This window comes from Eubalaena glacialis, chromosome 9 (assembly GCF_028564815.1).
Source record: "Eubalaena glacialis isolate mEubGla1 chromosome 9, mEubGla1.1.hap2.+ XY, whole genome shotgun sequence".
In the NCBI taxonomy this organism is placed as follows: domain Eukaryota; kingdom Metazoa; phylum Chordata; class Mammalia; order Artiodactyla; family Balaenidae; genus Eubalaena; species Eubalaena glacialis.
The window spans coordinates 76,239,251-76,261,916 of record NC_083724.1 but is presented as its reverse complement, the minus strand read 5'-3'; the positions used below and the strand labels follow the sequence as shown (position 1 = coordinate 76,261,916).

The window sequence follows — 22,666 nt, the reverse complement described above, 5'->3', positions numbered from 1 at the left end:
ATCTTGGTTACTGTAGCTTTTTACTCTTGAAATGTGATAGTGTGCATCCTTAAATTTGGTTATTCTTTTTCAAAATTGTTTTGGCTACTCTAGTTTCTTTGCCTGTCTCTTATTTTTAATAGTAGAAAGCTCACAAGATGATAAGCTGGCATCATTCAGCCTTTAGTTTTACTCCCAGGATAGTGGAAGGAACCAAGTGTTATATCTATCGTTAGGCCAGTTTGCCTGATTCTCTGTTAGCTGACTTTTTCCAAAATGGGAGGAATCCTTCTGGTTTAGTTCTCTCTTTATCCTTCTGTTGAGGTCTCTTCCCAGTATTTTTCTTTTGGACAAGAAATTGTTTTTTTTTTTTCTGTTTAGCAATATATTTTAAACCTTAGTAATTCACATGTGTGGTTGTTCTTGATCAAGTCCTACAGACCTCCTCAGTGTATTACTCTGATTTTAAAAAACAAATTCATTGGAGTTATAAGAAAGCATCAAGCGTAGAACCGTATTTGGAGTAAAAGAAAGAAAGTTGGACTGATGTTTTTTTGAGAACTTAAATCCCAAGGATAGATATAGGGCTCTTTTATACTTCAAGGCCAAGATTGTAAATTAAGGTGCTTTAAGGAGCATGGCAGATGGGAGAAGAAAACTGGGGAAATAAAAACTGGCTTTTTTTTTTTCTTAATGGAAAAGACTACAAAAAGCATTGCAAGATTCTTAACCCAAGCCAGATTTTTAGTGTGTTCCTTCCCTCCCACCTTTTTTCTCTTCACCTCTTCTCTCTCCAGTTGTTATAAAATTCTTATATGGTTTTAAAGCGTTTGATAGAAATATTTAAATGTCATTTAAATATAAATTGGAATTCCTTTAGTTTTCCTGACTCTGACACTTAGTATGTTTTATTATGTTGGGGGAGACATAATTTTCTTACACTTTAAGACATTTCCTTTTTTGTTTCCATCTTGCCTTTTATGCTCTTTAGTGAAAATCTTTAAATTGCATTACAGAACTCTGAATGCGTATGATAATTTTAGTTGCAAATCTATGTCTTGGAAAAATTAAAATTCCAAACTATTTTCTGAAGCATTTTTTCAGCTTCCGATGATACTGATGTAAAAGCATCTAGCTTTTCACTTTTCAGCCACAAGGCGGTGTACTACCTCTACTGTCTGAAGTTGTTTTTGGTGACTTTCTTCAACAGCCTGATCAAATCCAACTTAAGAGAAAACAGAACATTATAAACATTCACTTTGGGCAGTAAAAAAATTTGTTTATGACGGCAGATAGTCTTTATAGAGGGGTCCAGTTTTATTTGAAGGGCATTCAAGGAGCTTTCACAGAGAAAATCAAATAATGCATAAAATAATGCATTTCACTACATTATTATTAATTAAAAAATTTTATTTGGAAATAATTTCAGAATTATTAAAATGTTGCAGGAATAAGAATAGTACAAGAAACATACATATATCCTTTACCTGGATTTACCTATTATTAACATTTAGTCCCATTTGCACACCTTCTCTTTATATACTTGTATATTTTCTTCTGAAACATTTGAGGCTAAGTTACATACATCATGACACTTTACCTCTAAATACTGCATTGTACTTTTCCTAAAATAGTGATATTCTTTTTCATATAACCACAATACATTGTTAACTTCAGTAAATTCAGCTTTAGTAAATTTAACATTGATACTTTTATCCAATCTGCCATCAGTATTTTAGTTTGTCACTTGATTCAGTAATATCCTTTATAATGTTTTCCCCCTCCAGTTGAGCAGTCTCAAGTCAGTTATAACATTTAATTGTCATGACTCTTCAGCCTCCTTTAACCTGGAATATTTCCACAGCCTTTCTTTGTCTTTTATAACATTGACTTTAACTCCCCTCCCTCTTTTTAATAGAACATTACTCATTTCCACTTGCAGTTTGTCTGATGATTCCTCATGATATAAGTTATACATTCTCAGCTATAATATTGCGTGAGTGATGTTGTGTCTTTATTAGGTATTGCAAATGCCCATGGTCCTTTTAATGTTGATGTTACATTATGTTTTTGTTTAAGTCATTTTTTTAAAATGTTAGGTGTATGTGTTTAGAAGAGAAATAAGTGCCATTCAGGTATAAGAGCAAACAAACATTTTCTCTAAAGGAATATACTTAGAAATAGATTTATGTTCCCAGTAGGTAAAATCTAATTTGACGTAAGGCTTGAGGTGGCATATTTTAACTTTATTCTTTGCAAAGCTTTTTTTTTTTCTTTTTTTTTGGCTGCGTTGGGTCTTCGTTGCTGTGCGCGGGCTTTCTTTAGTGGCGGCGAGCGGGGGCTACTCTTCGTTGTGGTGGCTTCTCTTGCCATGGGCTCTAGGTGCACAGGCTTCAGTAGTTGTGGCTCGTGGACTCTAGAGCGCAGGCTCAGTAGTTGTGGCACGCTGGCTTAGTTGCTCCGTGGCATGTGAGATCTTCCTGGACCAGGGATCGAACCCTTGTCCCCTGCATTGGTAGGCAGATTCTTAACCACTGTGCCACCAGGGAAGTCCCCTTTGCAAAGCTTTTAATGTGGTATATTGGCATTTAATCTGCCCCTAGATTGCCAGGGGGTGTTGTTGATATCCTCCTTGGGATCTGCTAGTCATCTTGGTGAAAGAATAAAATCTGAGTAGGCGACATTAGACAGAAAGAAGGATAAAAAATGGAGCTATCTCAATTATAAATCTCTAAGATGTCATAATACCAAGTTAAATATTTTCAAAGTTTCTATTTGAGTTTGTACTTGTATTAGTAAAGTTTTAATACAGAACAAGCTTATAAGTGCCAAATGTGTTGACTGGAAAGAAAATTGTAAACTTCTCAAAGAAATGATCACAAGTCTTTATCCTTTAGTTATTTGAGGGATTTGTTATTAAGTGGATATAAAAAGTTTTGTGAATACGAAAATTTCCTAGATATTTCTAGTATGTTAGTCATAGGGTGTGTGTAAAAATTCTCAGAAGGTAATAGATGTGTATTTTAAAGAAAACAGTTATTTTGAATATTTACAATAATTAATGTCTTGACTTTTGCTGTAAAGTATTTGTAACATCAATATTATGATGGTATAATGCTCTCTAAGAAAGAGTATTAGTTTAGTTTACAGCTCTTTTGCAGAAATAGTGAATCAAGAACTTTTTTTATGGCATGATCTTATACATAATCCATTTACTTTGGTTACATATGTATATTACAAATAAGATATGTATTTTCCACATCCTATAGACACCAAAGCATTTGAGGTATGAAATTAGATGAATATAAAATAATTTGAATACCACAGTGCCCATTAAATTTAACAGTTGAACTTGAAAAATTACTAGATTCTTCTGTGAGTTATGATTTCTCCCATCAGCTACCCTGCAGAGTATTGGAAGGGAGAGAAAATTAACCTCGGTATTCATTCCAGGTTTGTCCCTTGATTTTACAAAGTATACTACTTAAATTGGTAGTAGTTTATAGCCGCTGCTTCTGACACTTGTATACATGTTTCTGAGTTTCCAGAATGTACTGAATGGTACCCTGGGGGCTAAGAAGAATTCAGTGTGTCTTCTCAAGTGTATAACTTAATTCTAGGAACCTCAGCAGTAAATATTACTTCATTGAATAATGTTTAAAAAATTGTTTTATTTATTTTCATTCCTCAGACAAGACATCTGTATAGATTCTACTTCATCCCTGAGAGAGAACAAGCAACCTGAAGGTTTGGAATTAAAACAAGGTATGGATCACGTACTTAACTTTTTCTGTAACATTTTACCTGAAAATTATAAGCATTTTACCAATAATAAATTTTCACAGTCTTCCAGTTTGCCCCCATTTTATAGATAGGGAAACAAAATAGTTTATTTAGTCTAAGATCAAGAGTAAGATATACATCCTTTATTTCATGACTCCTTTAGCCATTGGAGTGGTTCTGTCTTAGTGCTGTATGGTTACAGATGCCAACAGAAAGGTGTCATTTTTGAATAGTTTTAATTCAGTAATCTATTATATATTCTCACCTCCAAGATACTGTAGCTATGTTAACTGGATAGCTTTGGGTTGTATATGGGGAAAAAAGTTTTATAGAGTAACTTTTTTCTGTCTTTTTTTTGCTAGATATTTTGTCCTTGTTTACTTTCTTCCTCATATATTATTTTCTATAAATCAGTAATTTTTGACATTACCAGCTAACAGAAGTAAAATGGTAGTTGTTATTTATTCAAGCCAGGTAGATGAATAGGGCTAATCTTTTAGATGTCTTTTGTTGTTGTTGTTGTTTTCTCATGCCTAGTAGGGAAAACTGAATGTAAAAATAAATTTTTATTAGTTAGTCAAAGATTACCTCACATTTTTCCATTTTCCTGATAAAAATTACTTCAGAGCAGTGGGAATCTGTTGCAGCCAAGAGGGTTATGTTGTTTATTTTGTAGGCAACTAGTCGTTGATGGCTTAGATTAGTTTCTCTAAAACTTGAATCATAAGAACTTATTTGGTAGAGAGAAACAGGTCATCAGTTTACATGGGCAGAATTTCTTTTTTTAAGCCGTGGCCTGTACTACTAATGCTTAATTAAGAAAGGGAGGGACTTCCCTGGTGGCATAGTAGTTAAGAATCCGCCTGCCAATGCAGGGGACACGGGTTCGATCCCTGGTCCCGGAAGATCCCACATGCTGCCGAGCAACTAAGCCCGTGCGCCACAACTACTGAGCCTGCTCTCTAGAGCCCGCAGGCCACAACTACTGAGCCCTTGTGCCACAACTACTGAAGCCCACGTGCCTAGATCCCGTGCTCTGCAACAAGAGAAGCCACCATAATGAGAAGCCTGCACACCGCAATGAAGAGTAGCCCCCGCTCGCCGCAAGGAGAGAAAGCCCGCGTGCAGCAACGAAGACCCAATGCATCCAAAAATAAATAAATTAAAAACAAAAAAACAAAATATGTATTTTAAAAAAAAAAGAAAGAAAGGGAAAAAGTTGATTAATTGATTTTGTGATTCCTTCAGTTTATATGTAGTGAGAACAAAATCTAGATTTTCTGTAATTCTAACTTACGTACTCTGGTGTTTATAAATATTTCTGATGATTTTGAGAATTCCAGTGCCAGACAAAATTACATCTTTGTGCCCTTACTCCTTCTCAGCACCCCCACAGACAGAAACTCAGATTCATAGTTTTATTTACATTTGTTTGTCGTGTATCAATACATGCCAAGCACACATCGTTTCCATATAATGTAGTCATGGTCATTTAACTCTTATGCCCCATGTGTAATTTGACAGCACTGCTATTGTTTCTGCCTTTGTTCTGTTCTTTGCATTTAATGAGCAGGAGGTGTGGAGACTGTGCTATTAAATTATCTGTGGAGAGAAGAATGCCGTATATGTATACGTACAGCTGATTCACTTTGTTTTGCAGCAGAAACTAACACAACATTGTAAAGCAATTATACTCCAATAAAGATGTTAAAATAAAATCCTGAAAAATAAATTTAAAAAAAGAATGCCATATAAAGGATAGAAAAGTCTAGAATGGGCAGGTTGATTCCAGTTTCCAGGGAAAAAGGAATGGAGACCTCATTGTGCAAATTGGCCAGTGCTGCCCTCTAAGGGAAGGGGTTTTTCTGCTCCTGTGTTCAGGCACCTGGAGCTCTCTTCAGAATTCCCTTCCTGGTGCTAACAGCCTATTTTGCTGTGATTTTTTTTTTTTTTTTTTTTTATGGTAACTTCAGTCATTGGAAAATTAGCGATGGAGGTGAAGAAGGAGAGAAAAATTACTCAGTAACCAGATATCACAAAGCCTAGTTTTTTATGCTCAGGAGCCTTTATAGACACTCTTGGGTTCTCACCTCAGCATCAGAAACATCAAGAACACAGTGTCATCAGTAAGTGACAGCAAGCAGAGGAGAGGAAACAGGAGATCCAAGCACAGCAGTTACCTTTGTGCAGTACAGTTCATGTTCATACTGTAACTAAATTTGTAGAAAATGGTTAAATTAAATTTCAGCTCTTTTTAGAAAGCAGGGAAATAAGTGAAGTCTTTTAGAAAAATGCCTGTGAAATGGTTAAAATTTAACATTTTGTTGCGTAATGGGATAAACGTAAGCTATTTAGAAGATTCAATTATATGGAACTTTTTACAGACAAATATTAGTATAGCTGAAATCTGAACCAGATAGTAACTAACTTGCTTGGAGTTAACCAAGAAGGTGAGGTACCCCAGGAAACAAATCCTGACAGGCTCAGTAAAGATTATTGCCTTTATTTTAAATGAACTAACATTGTCTGTTTTTAATATGCAGAACTTTCAAAATTGATTTAATATTATCTGTAACTTTCTATTTTTGCTCACGGTTATTAGCTCAATAAAAACAGAGCATAATTCTCCTTGTGAATGCGTTGTCATTTTATTTAATGGCTTGACCATTTAAGAAAATTCATTGAAGCTTATTTAGTACTAAAGTAACCCTTTGTTCAGTAGACCAAAATATAAAGCAGCATTGAATTTTCTCTTTGTTCTTTCAGGATAAAATAAATCTTATATGCCCTATTAATGGTATATGATATTGACAAGTTATTTAAATTATATTTTCAGTTTTTTCAGCTTCTAAAATACTCAATATTGAGAAACAGTGACTATGAATTAGGTAAATTGAAATTGGCATTTCTTTGTCTAGTACTGGTATTATTTATCTTATCGATAGGAAATTATTTATGAAACTGGCTGTGCTGAAGGTGAGTATCAGATTGTACACTAACTTTCACCTTCACTGTGCAAACATTTAAATGTAAATGTAATCTACATTGATTGATTGGTCCTGTAGTAAACTAGGATTAGGATTAGTGTCCTAAGACACTCATTTTTAGCAGGAGGGTAGTTGTATAAGAATGGTTTATATAAATTTTCTAAATTAGTAATTTGTGCTACAGTTAAGAAAAAATGAAACTGCTGTTTGTCAAAGGTATTTAATGCATAGAAAATACTTTTAAAATATCAAACAAATCTTTGCTAATCTTAATGAATTCTCTTCTATATATTTATCTATAAATAAATAAATTTAAGACATTTAGTAATATTAAAACAATTTAAATTTTTGCTTTAAAGTTTACAGCTGGGGTATGTGTAATTTTGCAAATTATTCTCCTTTGTAACTTCAAGAATTAAGCTCTTATGTTTGCATTCCTTCTTGGAAATTGTTATGAGAAATTTTTTTTTTTACTATATATGATTAAATAGCTAAGTTAAAATTGTGTATTTAGGTTGACTAGAAGAGTTGAGGTTTATAGTAGTCCCTTTAAAATATTTGAAGTAGTCCCTTTAAAATATTTGAAGGGCTGTTAAGTAGAAGACTGATTAGGCTTGTTCTGTATTGAGAATTTGAGAATAAAAGCAGGGCCAGTAGATAAGGTTATCATTAAACATGTTTGGATCGATATATGTATTTCAAATAATCAGATGTATCAGAAAATGCATTGGGCTGCCTTCTGAGATACATCCCTATTGCTGAAGGTGTTTGAACACAGGTTACACAAATGGCCACTTGGTGGTGCTGTTGTAGAGCAGATTCTCACAATGTTTAAATATTTGGATGTTTGGCCTTGATCTTGAAGTTCCTTTCTATCAGATTTTCTAAAGAACAGGGCCTAGAGCAGTGTCTGCACTTGTGAAGAGTGCTTCTTACTAACTTTTATTAAATTGTTTAATGGAAGAAGAATGAGATATACAATTTTTTCTATCCCTACATTTTTCTATTAGAGAAAAAGATGCTTGATTTTTTAGTCTTTAAGCTGTATGATGGTTCCTTAAGATGCATTCATTTGAATACAGTTATAAAAATAAGTAATGTAACCACATGGTGTATAAAATGATTAAAATTAATAAGACATTGACTACATTTTACTCTGAATCTTTTACATTAACTTTCTCATGTGCAAATTATTCCTCTTTTCTATTAGAGAAAGATGTGCAAACACACACACAAAATGCACAGACTTTTGCTGTGGTTAGACTCAAATCTTGTCACTTTTTTTTTTTAAAGTAATGTAGTTGCCTCATGCAATTATATTTTAGCCTTCTAATTCAAGAGTTAATGAATGATAGGACTTCCCTGATGGCGCAGTGGTTAAGAATCCGCCTGCCAGTGCAGGGCACACGGGTTCGATCCCTGGTCCGGGAAGATCCCACATGCCGCAGAGCAACTAAGCCCATGTGCCACAACTACTGAGCCTGTGCTCTAGAGCCCGTGAGCCACAACTACTGGAGCCTGCGTGCCTAGAGCCCGTGCTTTGCAACAGGAGAAGCCACTGCAATGAGAAGCCTGCACTCCGCAACAAGAGTAGCCCCTGCTCACAGCAACTAGAGAAAGCCTGCGCACCGCAACGAAGACCCAACACAGCCAAAAATAAATAAATAAATTAATTAATTAAAAAAAAACAGTTAATGAATGATAGACAGCTTTAAGAATTATCTTGTTGAGAGCTTCAAGAATTTGAAAAGTAGACTTTAATAGGGGAAAATTGTTTTCAGTGGTTAAACCATGTGATGAAAGTTTAGAATAGGTATTTTCTTTGGGCTTCTTTCAGCCTTTCAGACCACTGGTCACCACAGTGTAATTATACACACTCCCTGGGAATGCAAGATGAAAATACTAGAGCTTCTAAAGTAAATAAATACATATAAACTTAAATATTTAAACCTCTCCCTTTTAAAATTTTCAGTTACATATATGTAATTGTAATGGTTCATATTAATTATGTATTAATTTATAAGTAAATAAAAAATATGTAGTTGGACAGGTACTTAAAAATGTTTTCACTGATAGGTTTATGTAAATAATGAAGTTGAGAGACCACTCTTTTAGACTATTATAAAGGATTGATGGTGGCCATAATGTATTCATTTATTACTTCAAAAAAATTAAATTTTATATGGGATATTTTCCATCATTTAGCAAAGATATTAAACATAAAATTGTGTGAGACTATTTGAGTCCTTAAGGTGAGAGAGAAATGGAAAAACTCAATTTTTGTTCTTATTGCTTCTGTTGTTGTTCTGAGGTAGTACTGCACTAGGAGAAGGGAAGGTAGGTACGGAGAGGCACTGGAATAAAAAAGAATGAAGAAATCAGTTTGCAGTTACAAAGGGGTTGAGTTTTGCTGAAAAGAACTTTACAACCATGAAGGAATAAGTACAAGTTATAAAAAATTGAAAAGATAATGAGAAAAATGTCATCAGAGACTTTTATTGCACTGTAAAGGGAGAGAGAATGAAGATCATCAGTTAATTAAGTAGCATTTGTAGGCCAAAAGTTTTACATGAAGAAGTCTCTGGATTGGCAGATGAGCTCTGTGCTGCCTCTTCCTTTGAAAACCAAAATTGCAGGTAGGAGTGTTAGAGAGCTGAGGGGAGACTGAAAAGAAAGTGTTAGAAGGCTGTTCTGGAGTTGGAAGCAGAGAAGCATGTGTACTACTGATTTGTTTTCAAAGTTTGAGTCTAATTCCTTTCCTCCTTGCCCTTGATTATCTCCTTGACTGGCTCTAACAAATAAGTATTCACAGAATGCAGCTTTTCAACACGAGTTAACTTCTTTAAAAGATTTTAAAAAACTTGTTCTGGGGAAATGTTATCCAGTTCAGCAACTGGTGAAGTATAAAGAGATTGTGGTGTAACCATCGGTGTGGCATAAGAATTTACATTTTTCTCATTTCTTTGAGCTTTTTCACAAGTTATTACCAGCAATGACACCAACATGATCCTCCCTGCTTTTTAATTTGTCTCTTTCTATGAGTAGTAGTTGAATGAAAGGGTGAAAATTACATTTTATATGGCAAATTAGCCCATACTGTTCCTGTACCTTTGGAAGGCCCCTCTGTTGCATTTGAATGTGAGACTTTTCTGGATTAAAAAAAAAAAGTAAACTGATAAGGTTTTTGGATGCATATGCTCTGTGTTTTTTATCAAGAATGAAATTATGAATTTGCTTCAGTATTCTGAGAGAAATGTTTATTTCCATGTTTCTTTAAATTGTACTCATTTTAAACATTCTATCTTGTGATGCATTTCATAGGATCCTAGACACACTCTTAGGGGAGCTACTTTGGAGGTTGCATACTCCAAACCTTCCTCAGATGTTTGGATCCTCTGCGTTTTTCAGCCACTATGTTCTCATCCAGTTCATTGGGAAAAGCACCTCCTTATATAGAAGTGCTGCTACCAAAAGAAAGATGTAAATACTAGGCTTGAAATCAATTTTGTTAATAGTTCCTGAACTTTTTATACACCTCACACCTAGCCTATGATTTAATCAGCCGTTTTGGTTGCCACATCATATAGTTGATACATATTGAGCTTGTAGTTAACAAGCTTTATTTTTATTTTTAAAAACTAATACTTAAAATTTTTTTGAACAGCTTTAAATTAGGTTTACAAAAAATTGAGTGGAAAGTACAGAGCTCCTGTGTACCCACTTACCACCACTTCTCCTAGTTTCCCATAATATCATCTTGCATTAGTGTGGTAAATTTGTTAAAATTGATGAGGCACTATTAATACATTATTACTAACTAAAGTCCATAGTTGCCTGTTTATTTACTTCTGTTATAACACTGCCCAATAATTAATAATTGTTTTCAATTCAAGAAGCATTTATGAGAACCTAAATTTAGGTACTGTAAGGTAAAGGATTATGTCTTAGGATTCTTTAAGTCTTCACTGCTTGTCTATAGTGGGTACTCATATTCTTTTGAATGAGTAAGTGGATGGATAGATGACTAAAAGAATTCCTTCTTTCTCTTCTGTCCTGTCCAGTATGTACAAGGTTCTTAAAAAGAAGATAGAAGTGAAATAGAATATTAGTTATATTTACCCATTAATATTCTACCACCTACCCCAAAGAGTGAGTTGCTTATAAGCTTGTTTTTCTTTCTGGTCTTAACAAAACTGAGTCATGTTTTGGTTTGTTTCACTTAGCCTTTAGCTTTGTTTATATTGCTTGTATAGATTCATACCAGTCTTTTGTATTTTTTTTTTTTTTTTTTTATAAATTTATTTATTTATTTATTTATTTATGGCTGTGTTGGGTCTTCGTTTCTGTGCGAGGGCTTTCTCCAGTTGCGGCGAGCGGGGGCCACTCTTCATCGCGGTGCGCGGGCCTCTCACTGTTGCGGCCTCTCCCGTTGCGGAGCACGGGCTCCAGACGCGCAGGCTCAGTAGTTGTGGCTCACGGGCTTAGTTGCTCCGCGGCATGTGGGATCTTCCCAGACCAGGGCTCGAACCCGTGTCCCCTGCATTGGCAGGCAGATTCTTAACCACTGCGCCACCAGGGAAGCCCCAGTCTTTTGTATTAAGCATTGATCGTGTGCCCTTTATAAAATATGTGGTCATCACAGAGATTTTTCTGTAGCTTATATTTCTTTGGATATTTCCTCATTTGGATAATTAATGTTTGGATGGAGTTTTATTTTTGAGCATCTTTCTACACTCTTGAACTATCCTTCCCCATGAGATTATACCTTTTTTCCAACCATTCTGAAAACATACAGGACACTTTTTACTGCATTTTCCGCCTTCAGTACCATATACTCTAAGGTGACATAGTAATTTTTTCCAAAGACTCACTACTTCCACATATTTTCTTTTATGGAAAGAATTAGGGTGAAACTGACAGTTTTCATTATTTTTCCTACTTCTTTAATGAAAGTGTTTTTAGTTTTAGGGTAGGATTTCTATGTTTTATGAAATGTACTACCACTTTTTTGGCATACTGATAATGACTGGCTGCTTTCTGCATGAGTATATAAAAGATACTTTTACATTATCTAAAATTAGCATCAAGTCTTTAGTATCTCTTTGTAAGCTTATATTTATATTTAAACAAACTAAAGCAGTGTCGCAGGAAACGTGGCATATTGTGAAGTAGATGGTGAGTTTAAGAACACCTTCCTTGGATGGGCAGGTTGCGGAGCACTGAGATGTTACAAGCAGAGAATATTTGAGTGTGATGCCCTTTTAAATTCATAAGTTCCAACAAATCTTTGGGGAGAACAGTTGCCTGATTTTAAACAGCAGTGCTTGTAAATACGCTACTCTGTCTTCATTTTTAACCCCTTTGTATGTTTTCATATTAGAATCCTGTTTAATCAAATGGTAGGAGAAGTGATGAATGACATTTAAACATATGTTCTTCCTGTTTACTTTCAGATTACTAGAGGAAGGGTAGTCAGGAATCTCTCATGTGTTAGCCTGTTATTGTACCCCAGTGTGACCCCAAAATATTTACTTACCTGATCCATTGTAAAAGGCTGGCAGGAGGTTCCTACTGTGCTTTTTGTCCTGGAATGGTGATGTCTTCAGAGGCAGTCGTTTTGGGTACTACCCTCTTCTATATTCTCACGTCTGCGTTTCATTCTGTTAGGCTCACATATTGTACTGAGTTTAGATCTAACACTTTGCCTTTGTCCATTCTGTCCCTCACACTTGGGAGTTTCCTCCCCTGTCAATATCACCTGTTAGATTCTAAGACCTACTTAATAATACATGTCTGTAAAGATCTCCTTGACTTTTCACTATTGCTTTATATACTGTGATAGTCTATTATACTTTATATTGTACAATTTAGCACTTTAAAGTGTGATGTTCATATTTTAAGCATCCTCAAGCACCATGAAGGCAAAACCTGTGTCTTAAATCCTGCCACACATATTTAGTCTACACTACCTGTGGCATTTTGTAAGGCCTACTTCTGTGGCCTTTACAGCACCTATGTAAATAGATACTGAGTGAATATTTATTGATTCTTGGACTAATCTCTGGATTAGTGGTTCTTAAAAGTTAGGTTTACAGGCTAGCAGACAATCACTTATCCAGAAGTTTAATGGATAGTTCAAGGGGTTTGGTAGAATACTAGACAGTTTTTCTGTATTAAATTGTTTGCATTTTCTTTTGTATGAGTAATAGTTGGTTAATGTCATGATTAAGTTTTGAATATGATGGTTAACATGATGCACTTAAAGTTAAATCAATAGTTTAAAACACTGCATGAAAAAAAAATAGCCAAGATCTGTTAGTTTTGCTGAGAGGAAGATTGAAGGCTTATCCAGAAAAAATTATTCTTATATATTAAAAGAACAGTTTTGTTTCTCTTTCAGAAAATAAAGTTTTGGCTTCTTGAAAAGGCTGGAGCTCACTAAAAATGTTAAAAGTTATCAAGCTGACTTTCTACAGTTAGAATACATTAAAAGTGTGTTCTTCATAACTTAATTTTTAAAACCAAAATTATCTGTAGTCTAAGAAAAGAAATCCATGGAGGCATAGCATTGCTGTCCAATATATCATATGCTTTGTTACTAATGAGATTCCAGCAGATTGATAACGCCGGAGGCCTTGGAGAGTTAAGATTCTAGAGGGAAGGATGGTGAAATGTGTTGTTCTAAATGGCATAACCACTGAACGTGAATAACTTCAAATCAGATGAGAAAAACTAATTAAAATAGAAAAAGTAAAATAGTTTAACCCTTCTAATAACCAACTCTATGTTTGTTTGATAGGAAAATTGGATTTCGATTTTCTCATTTTCTTCTCCATTGTGTGTGTGTGTGTGTGTGTGTGTGTGTGTATTAAAACCTGTTGTTACAGGTTTCTAAATAAAAATTAACTTTAAAAAACCTTTTTATTTTGGAAATTTTCAAGCAAAAATAGGAATATTAATTCCCATGTACTCAGCTACATCTTCAACAATTATCCACCTATGTCTAATCTTTTTTCATCTATATTCCTACCTGCTTCCTACCCGTTATGTTATTTTAAAGCAAATCCTACATCTTTTCAGTTCATTTGTAAATATTTTAGTATCAGTGTATCTCTTAAAGAGGTGGGTTTTTAAACATAATCATAATACCTTAAAAAGCAGCATTTCTTAAATCATCAGATAGTATTCAGAAAGTGTTCAAATTTAACCTAGTTGTTCATTGGTGGGTATTGTGATATTAAGATTGATTTATTGGGTCAGGTGTTGTCAGCCTAATGGTTTTATAGCTATTTAGTATTGTCTAGTTCCATTATTTCATTAGGGGTTACAGAACAGTGATAATGTAATTTTAATACTGAAATAGTCAGTGTTCAAACTTCTCTGATTGTCTTATAGTATTTTTTAAACTATATTTGTAAGAATCGGGATCCAAATAAGGTCCCTACATTGCAATTGGATGATACTGAGTCTCTTTTTAATCTACTCCCCTTTCTCTCCCTTTCTTCCTCTCTTTGCAGTTTATTTCTTGAAGAAGCTGGGTTGTCAGAGTTTCTCAGTTTGAATTTACTGATTGCATCTCAATGTTTTATTTAACATTATTTTTCTGTAAATTGATAATTAGTTATAGAGGCTTGATCAGATTCATGTTCAATCTTTTAACAAGAATATTTAGAAGCAGTGTTGTGTCCTCGAGACACAGAGTATGTCATTACTCCTCTTTTTTGTGAGCATGTCAGTAGCCATTGGAATGTATTGTCCACAGTGGCTGATAAGAATGCTCTTGATTTCTTGAGGCTATCTTTTCTTGGACATCTATTTTTTCCCTCCTCTCGGAAATTTTAAGAACTTTTTTTTTTATCGTTGAGTTCTGATATTTCACAGGATGTGTCTTAGGTGTGATGCTCTTGGCAGACCCTTTCAGTGTGAAAGTCTTCTTTGTTTCATATCAGTTTTCTTCTCTTATTTCTTTATTTTTATTTTTTTATTTTTTGGGGGTATAGTTGCTTTACAATGTCGTGTTAGTTTCTGCTGTACAGTGAAGTGAATCAGCTATATGTATACATATATCCCCTCTTTTTTGGATTTCCTTCCCATTTAGGTCACCACAGAGCACTGAGTAGAGTTCCCTGTGCTATACAGTAGGTTTTTATTAGTTATCTATTTTATACATAGTATTTTCCCTCTCCACTCCCTCTCTTCTTGCTTTCTGACTTGTTCTGTTGCTTTAAGTCTCTGCTCAACTGTTACTGTATCAGATCACAGTGATCACTCTCTATGAAAGCATTCTGCTACTATCTTCTATCCTGCTTTATTTTTTTCATAGCACCTGATGTTGATTTATTTATAGTGTCTGTCCTATGACTTAATGGTAAGGCGAGGACTTTTTAAAATTCACTGCTGTTTCCTCAGTGTTTAAAAAAATGTCTTGTACATAGTAGGTGCTCAACAATATTTGTTGAATTAATTATATTAGATTGTTGGACTTGTGAGTCATTCATCCTCATCTCTTAAATTTTATTGCATATTTTAAATATATTTTTATTTCTTTTCTACATTTTGAAAGGTTTTTTTTTTTTAAACATTGTCTTTCAACAACCATTGAATGTTTGCTCTTGATAACTGTAATTGTAAACTATAATATTTCTTGTTCTCTGGTCCTTTTTCATTGCACCCTGTACTTGTTTTATGGCTACAGTGTCTACTTCAAACTCCATAAGGATACTAAGTAGACACCCCAACCCCTCATTCTCCTCCAGTAGAATATCTTCTGATCCCTAAATTTTCTTTATGTCCTCCTTTGTTCATCTTGATCCTTCATTTATTGTAGTTTTTCTGGTAGCTGGTTTGGGTTTCTTCAATAGCTGTTTAGTTATATTTCTCTACCAGATCTCTTTAGTTTAAGTGAATGGGGTAGACCTCCCAATAGAGTGCTTGGGCCTGTGGCAGGGAAGGGGAGGGAAGGAAGGAAGGGTTCAGTTGACTTAACTATTCTGAATGAGTTTAATTATCTTGCTGTATGTTCCAAAGCCAACTCTTCCTTGCTTCCAAGACTCTCTAAGAAAGAATTATCTGTGGTGTCTTTGGCAGTGATTTTGCTTTGCTTTTATTTTTCTGTCAATTTTATCCTGCCTACTTACATTTTGTAAAAATCCAGCAAAATTTCTTTTTAGATGATACCCTTTCTTCTTATCTAATATTATAACTTCTTTTTTTTTTTTAACTTTCTACAAGGTTATATTCTTAGAAATGGTTGAAGAAATACATATGTTCATAGAGCAAAATTGGAAAACTCAATTTCTTCTCTTCCCCTTCTACTTTTACTCCCCTCCCCAGAAGTAAACCACTATTAATAACTTATGTTACTTTTAACATAGTATGATTATTACTCTTTAGCTTACTTTTTTGACTTAACAATGTGTCTTGATCATTTTTGCATCTTGCCAATTTATTATTTTTTTCTCCAGATGGCTGAAATTCTTATTTTTTTACTAATGAGTAAAAAGTAATATCTTAATGTTTTAATGTGTATTTCCCTGATTAAAAATTATGTTGATCATTTTTTATATATTTATTGATCCTTTGTATTTCATATTTTGTGAAATGCTTAACCCGTTTCTATCCTTTGCCCATGTTTTTAGTTATTTCTAACAATTCCCAGACGTTGTATATATTCTTACATTTGTCCTGTTAAAAAATGTATTTTGCTAATATTTTCTTATAGGTTTGCCCCGTCTTATAATTTTATTTGTAGTCTATTTTCTTCTCAGAAGTCTTACATTTTTTTAGCTTTATTTGTTGATATTTTTCCTTTGTGGATTCTCCATTTTGTATTTTACTTAAGAAGGACTGATGTTTGTTATTTGCATCCTCACTTAATTTACAGGGGTTTTTTTCTTTCTTATAAATATATTTATTTATTTGATTGTTTATTTGTTTATGGCTGCGTTTGGTCTTCGTTGCTGTGTGCAGGCTTTCTCTAGTTTGCGGCGAGCATGGGCTACTCTTCGTTGCGGTGCGCGGGCTTCTCATTGGGTGGCTTCTCTTGTTGCAGAGCATGGGCTCTAGGCACGTGGGCTTCAGTAGTTGTGGCACTTGGGCTCAGTAGTTGTGGCTCACGAACTCTAGAGCTCAGGCTCAGTCATTGTGGTGCACGGGCTTAGTTGCTCCGCGGCATGTGGGATCTCGCCGGACCAGGGCTCAAACCCTTGTCCCCTGCATTGACAGGTGGATTCTTAACCACTGTGGCACAAGGGAAGTCCTAATTTACAGTTTTTATGCTATTATTTTTAAGTATCTCTCTTCTGTCACTTCAGTGGATTCTTGATAGGGAAAGGAATTAGATATGTGTGCTCAATTTGCCATCTTTATCAGGAATTCAGACAGATACTTAATTATTCCATGTACTAGGGTTTGTCTCTTGGCTTAATTTAATAACTCACTATCAAGAAGTTTCACAAGCATGTAGTCACTCATAACATTAGATATGCTTTCATTTTATGCCTTAAAAGTATTCTGATATGTTGAATTATTTGCAAGTGGAATAATATAGGCCCTATCAAGGTTTAAATGTTGCATAACTTAAAAGTCCTTTTAATTTTTATTACTCAAAATATTTAATAATTCTTCTATGTTTGTTTACTTTGGATAATTAAAACTTTTATTTTAACAAAAAGCAAACATAAAACATAAAATGTTTTCCTTTATCTAGCTTAGGGGAATCTCTGTAGCTTTCAAGCATTGAGGTTTGTTATAGATGATAATAAAAATACAGGTATTGAATTTTAGCTTTTCTATTATGTAGTACACTCCCTTTTTTAAATACCGAAACTATATTAATTTTAAAGTGATTGAGTCTTTTGTAGTTGTAAATTTTCTCCTTGTCAGTAAAATATTTAAAGAGTGTTGGATGTTCTATTTAGTTGTGAAATATTTTCCCTTTATGGTTTTATCCCATGTTTATAACTATGCCTCATTAAATAATATAAACAAATATTTTCTCTGATAAATTGTTCCATTTATTCATCTGTGTTAGTGATGAACTTAGATAGTGATTGATTCATTTTGCTGTCTAGATACTGAGTCTAGATGGATTGATTTGTTATTTAAAAAGCTTTGGTACTTGGGTAGAGTTTGACTAGGGTATGAATCAAGTTGGTAGCACAGAAGATAGCAGGAAAACAAAAGAAAAGAGAAATTATGAATGTATACAGATAAGAGGAAAATGGAATAGAATGTATATTTGTGAGTAGTTGGCTAGGGGATCAACCATAAGAGATGAATGCTCAATAAATCCTTGAACTCTTTATTGCTTTTTCCCTGAAAAATATTTTAACTCTTACTCTGTGTTCCTATAGCTATTGCTTAGCCAAATTCTTAAACTCCTTTAGTCCTTTCCCTTAAGTTATTTGATTCATTTCTTTAGTTAACACTGCTTTTCTCTGAAGTTCTCTAAATGGTATGTAGTATTTTAGCGGCCACCCATGTTACATTAATTCTGCTCTTTTATGTAATCTAGTAAGGAATATATCATACCCTCTTGTTTCTTTGTGTATATTTTAAAGTTACTTTATTTTATTTTTAAAATTTAAAATTTAATTTGTTTATTTTAATTTTAATTTTATTGGAGTATAGTTGATTTACAATGTTGTGTTAGTTTCAGGTGTACAGCAGAGTGATTCAGTTATACGTAAACATATACATATATTCATTATTTTTTAGATTCTTTTCTCGTATAGGTTATCACAGAATATTGACTAGTTTCCTGTGCTATACAGTAGGTCCTTGTTGGTTATTTATCTTATATATAGTAGTATGTGTATGTTCATCCCAAGCTCCTGATTTATTACTCCCCCCACCTTTCTTCTTTGGTAACCGTAAGTTTGTTTTTGATATCTGTAAGTCTATTTCTGTCTTGTAAATCTGTTCATTTGTATCTTTTTTTAAAAATCAGATTCCACATATGAGTGGTATTATATGATATTTGTCTTTCTCTCTCTGACTTACTTCACTTAGTATGATAATCTCTAGGTTCATCCATGTTGGTGCAAATGACATTACTTCATTCTTTTTTATGGCTGAGCAATATTCCATTGTATATATGTACCACATCTAAGTTACTTTAGTTATTTTGCTGCTTTATGACATCAGTAGTTTGGGTCTAATTTTATGCTTGCTCTCTTCCCTGAGCCATTTTTTATTGTAATGTCTTTAACAGTTAACAGTCTGAATTCTTATTCTTAATATTTTCAATTACATTTGTATTATTTTACCTCAGACCCACCTGTCTTTTATTTTTCTTGGTGGATTTCAATAGCCTTACTTTAACATCATGCATACAGTGAAACTGTTTTTATTTATTTTAGAGGAGTACAAATAATTTCCCTGAGATTGATTTGTTACTCTCAGACTCCTAAGCCCATGTAAAAACTTGAAGATGCTCTTTTGTAGAATTGTCTTATAATTTAAATGTGTGCTCACTTCCCCCTGAACACACACGCACGTGCACGCGCACACACACACACACACACACACATTTTCACATATGCAGAATGGGGGTGTGGAAGGACAGAACGTGACCACACTGATATTTTGAGGGCTTAGAATGAGGCATTTTAGGTTAAAGTTACTTTTTTAGAAAGAGTGTACAAGTTATACCCCTTCTGATTTGAGGATCATAATTGACAACAAAAAACCCTGCAATTTCTAATACTTAGGATGAGAGTAAATTATCTTTGAAAATGTATTCATATATTTGCAAGCTGTATTTTAAAAGTGAGTCAGTAGAATGAAGAAAATTAAGAAATAGTGAAAAGACTTGAAGTATGATCCTAGATCTTTACATAGTTTGTCAGATTACATTGTACAAATCACTTACCTTATTTTCACATTTGTGAAGTGAAGTGCTTATGCTAAATTATTTCAGGTACAGATTCTACAAAGCTTTGGCATCCATGGTGCAGGTATAATGGGCAGATGGAACTTGTGAATGCTTTTGCCAATACTGTGGTACAGAGAACTCAATCACTTGGATTTGGATAATTTTTAATGTAAACAGAACACCAAATTTATAGAGCCCCATTTCTTCAGTGAATAACATGTATAGCTGTTTCTGATTAAAAAAATAAAGCAAACCCCACCTCTGCCCTCTAAAAATGTTTGATACAAACCCATAGAAAATATAATTGAAAAAAGTTTTTTCATAAAGAGTTTTCTCCTTTGAAACATTGAGAGGGTGTGTAGGAGAATCAAGGTCACTAAATCATTTATTTTAAAATCCATGGAGTAGAATTGTTTATACATTCTATTATCAGAATTTTCCATCTGTCAATCTATGTTTTGTAAATAAGTTCTTCCTACTACAAGAAAACTAACAAAGCTAACAATTGGGGGATCATTACTTTCTTTTTAAAAGACATATTAGGAATTTAAAAGATAAATAAATTGGAGGTATAAGGGAGCACTCAAAGTTGTAAATAACTCATGGACTTTAGTAATGGTCCAAGACCAAGGTGGTTGAGGGCTACAATCTGTGTTTATGTGCAAGTTCTTAGCATCAGTTATAGAAGTTTTATAACAAATATATTTTAAAAATTTATGGCATACTAACTTTATTAATTAAAATCCTCTTGGTGAAAAGTTATTTTACCTTAGAAAGTGGCCTTAGGCATTCTCCTTTAATTTATTGATTTAGAACAAAGTGTTTGAAAAAGTATATGAAAAGCTTTGGAATAATTGCAATGCACATGGTGTCCAGCTTGCCAGTGATATTTTTCCTTTTTTGTAGTTTATAAGGCAAAGTATTTTAAACTCCTTCTCAAATGGAATTTTGCTTCTTCAGTAATAAGCAATACTCTATCCAAAGGGTGTCAACATTTTGTAATGTAGAGGCTTCACTGTGGTCTAAAGTGTTACAATATTTTAATTAGGAAACTTGATCAGGGACATCCATATGATGGTATACATTTCCCAGTGCTTCCATATTCTTCTAAATTGGAATGAAAAATACATTAAAATTTACATTAAATTAGATCTGTTTTCAAAGTTGAAGGGGGGAACCCTGGCCGTCCAGTGGTTAGGACTTGGCACCTTCACTGCTGGGGCCCGTGTTCAATCCCCGGTCAGGGAACTAAGGTCCCACAATCTATGCGGGGGCGGGAAAAAAAAGAAAGGGAGGAAGGGAGGGAGGAAGGAAGGAAGGAAAGAAGGAAGGAAGGAAGGAAAGGAGGGCGGGAGGGAGGGAGAGAGGGAGGAAGGGAAGAAGGGAGGAAGGAAGTTGAGTCAGGGGAAAAGGGGGTTGGGATGGGGTTTATGGAATGTATTTGGGACTCCATGGTGGGAGGTGGGGGTCACAGCAGCCCTTTCATCATAAACAGAAAGGAAATTTTGATCAGGGCATTTAGGTTACATGGTTCTTTGCCTTTTTTTGTTTGTTACAGGCAAAGGGGAAGATAGTGATGTACTCAGTATAAATGCAGATGCTTATGACAGCGACATAGAAGGCCCATGCAATGAAGAAGCAGCTGCTCCTGAGGTCTCAGAAAATACAGTCCAAAGTGAAGCTGGTCAGATAGATGACCTGGAGAAAGACATTGAGAAAAGTGTGAATGAGATTCTGGGACTGGCAGAGTCTAGCCCAAAGGAACCGAAAGCCGCCACCCTGACTGTTCCTCCACCAGAAGATGTTCAGCCTTCTGCACAGCAGCTGGAGCTGCTAGAACTTGAGATGAGGGCAAGAGCTATTAAAGCCCTAATGAAAGCTGGTGATATAAAAAAGCCAGCCTAGTTTATTTAAATTGTATCTGAATATTAGATGTGTTTGAACAAAGCCACATCATATAATTTTGTATCTAAAGTTTATTTGGGGTCTTACATGATATTTCTCATGTAACTCTTATTAGATAAACTCATTTTAGGCCTAAAATACATGTTTTTGTTGTTGTTGTTACTTTTGTATTATATATGTTATTGTTTTCTGAATTCATGGCAAATATCATTGGGTAACCTGGATACTTTGTTAGATGAGTATTTAGCTATATCTGCAAATTAATATCTGAAAAGCCATTAGCAAAGAGTCATGGTATTCTTTTCTTTATTTTGAAATGTTTTGGCATCAAACCAAAAAGTTTATGAAAGATTGACCAAGCATGTTGCCTTTAGGCTACCTATATTTTGCAATAGAATATTAAATTATTGCTCCTAGGTTTGTTAACAATTTAAGAAATTTAGTTATGCTTATATGCACTTTTAAAATATGTACTGCGTTGAAGATGCCTTCTATGGGTGTGGACTTGCTAGTAGAAACTGAGTGACATTTTTGTTACAAGACTTAGAGATCCAAAATGGCTGAGAAAAGCTTTCTTTATAAAAGAAAAAAAGGACTTAATTTAAAGCGTTTTTTAACAATGTAGAAGTAATTGCCCAACTTCAATTCCAGCAGACAAGTTATTCTAACAGGTATTTGATATTACTGGATGCTTAGTTCAGTTTTTTTCCTTCAATAAAAAGGGAACACATTTTAATTTACATTCCAAGCTATTAGGAAAAGGAGACTATTTTATCGTGCAGGCTTTCATCCGATGTTTTTGCTTGAAGATCTGATGTGCTATAATTCCATGAATTAAAAATTATAAAGACTATCATTCTGGATCTGAGGACTTTTGATACATTTCCAAAAATGAAATTAATTTCAGGAAGCTTTGATAAGTTGATGTAATAATTAATCTAATTTTGTATAGTTTTTGTAAATAAATTAACATCCTGCCACAATTATGGATGCTTGCCCCATCACTAATTGTAGTTGTTTGATACCAAAATAAATTTAGGCAGAGACTCTTAAAATAAATTAATTTTTTTTCTAAAAGATAAATCTGGAACTGTTGTTTTTATATTTGCTAACAGAAACAGTATATTTTATTTAT

The 22,666-nt window shown here is 34.0% G+C and overlaps 1 protein-coding gene across 2 annotated transcripts in view; it reads left to right on the top strand.

Annotated features, from left to right (window-relative positions):
- CAAP1 (caspase activity and apoptosis inhibitor 1) overlaps window positions 1-21,745 on the top strand; it is a 50,707-nt gene extending 28,962 nt beyond the window's left edge. For both annotated transcript variants that reach the window (XM_061199134.1, XM_061199136.1), the window contains exons 5-6: window positions 3,671-3,744; window positions 21,185-21,745. In XM_061199134.1, the coding sequence (XP_061055117.1) occupies window positions 3,671-3,744; window positions 21,185-21,531 (421 nt within the window). In that variant the 3' untranslated portion in view covers window positions 21,532-21,745. The remainder of the gene's footprint in view (window positions 1-3,670; window positions 3,745-21,184) is intronic.
- The last annotated feature ends 921 nt before the right edge of the window (window positions 21,746-22,666 follow it).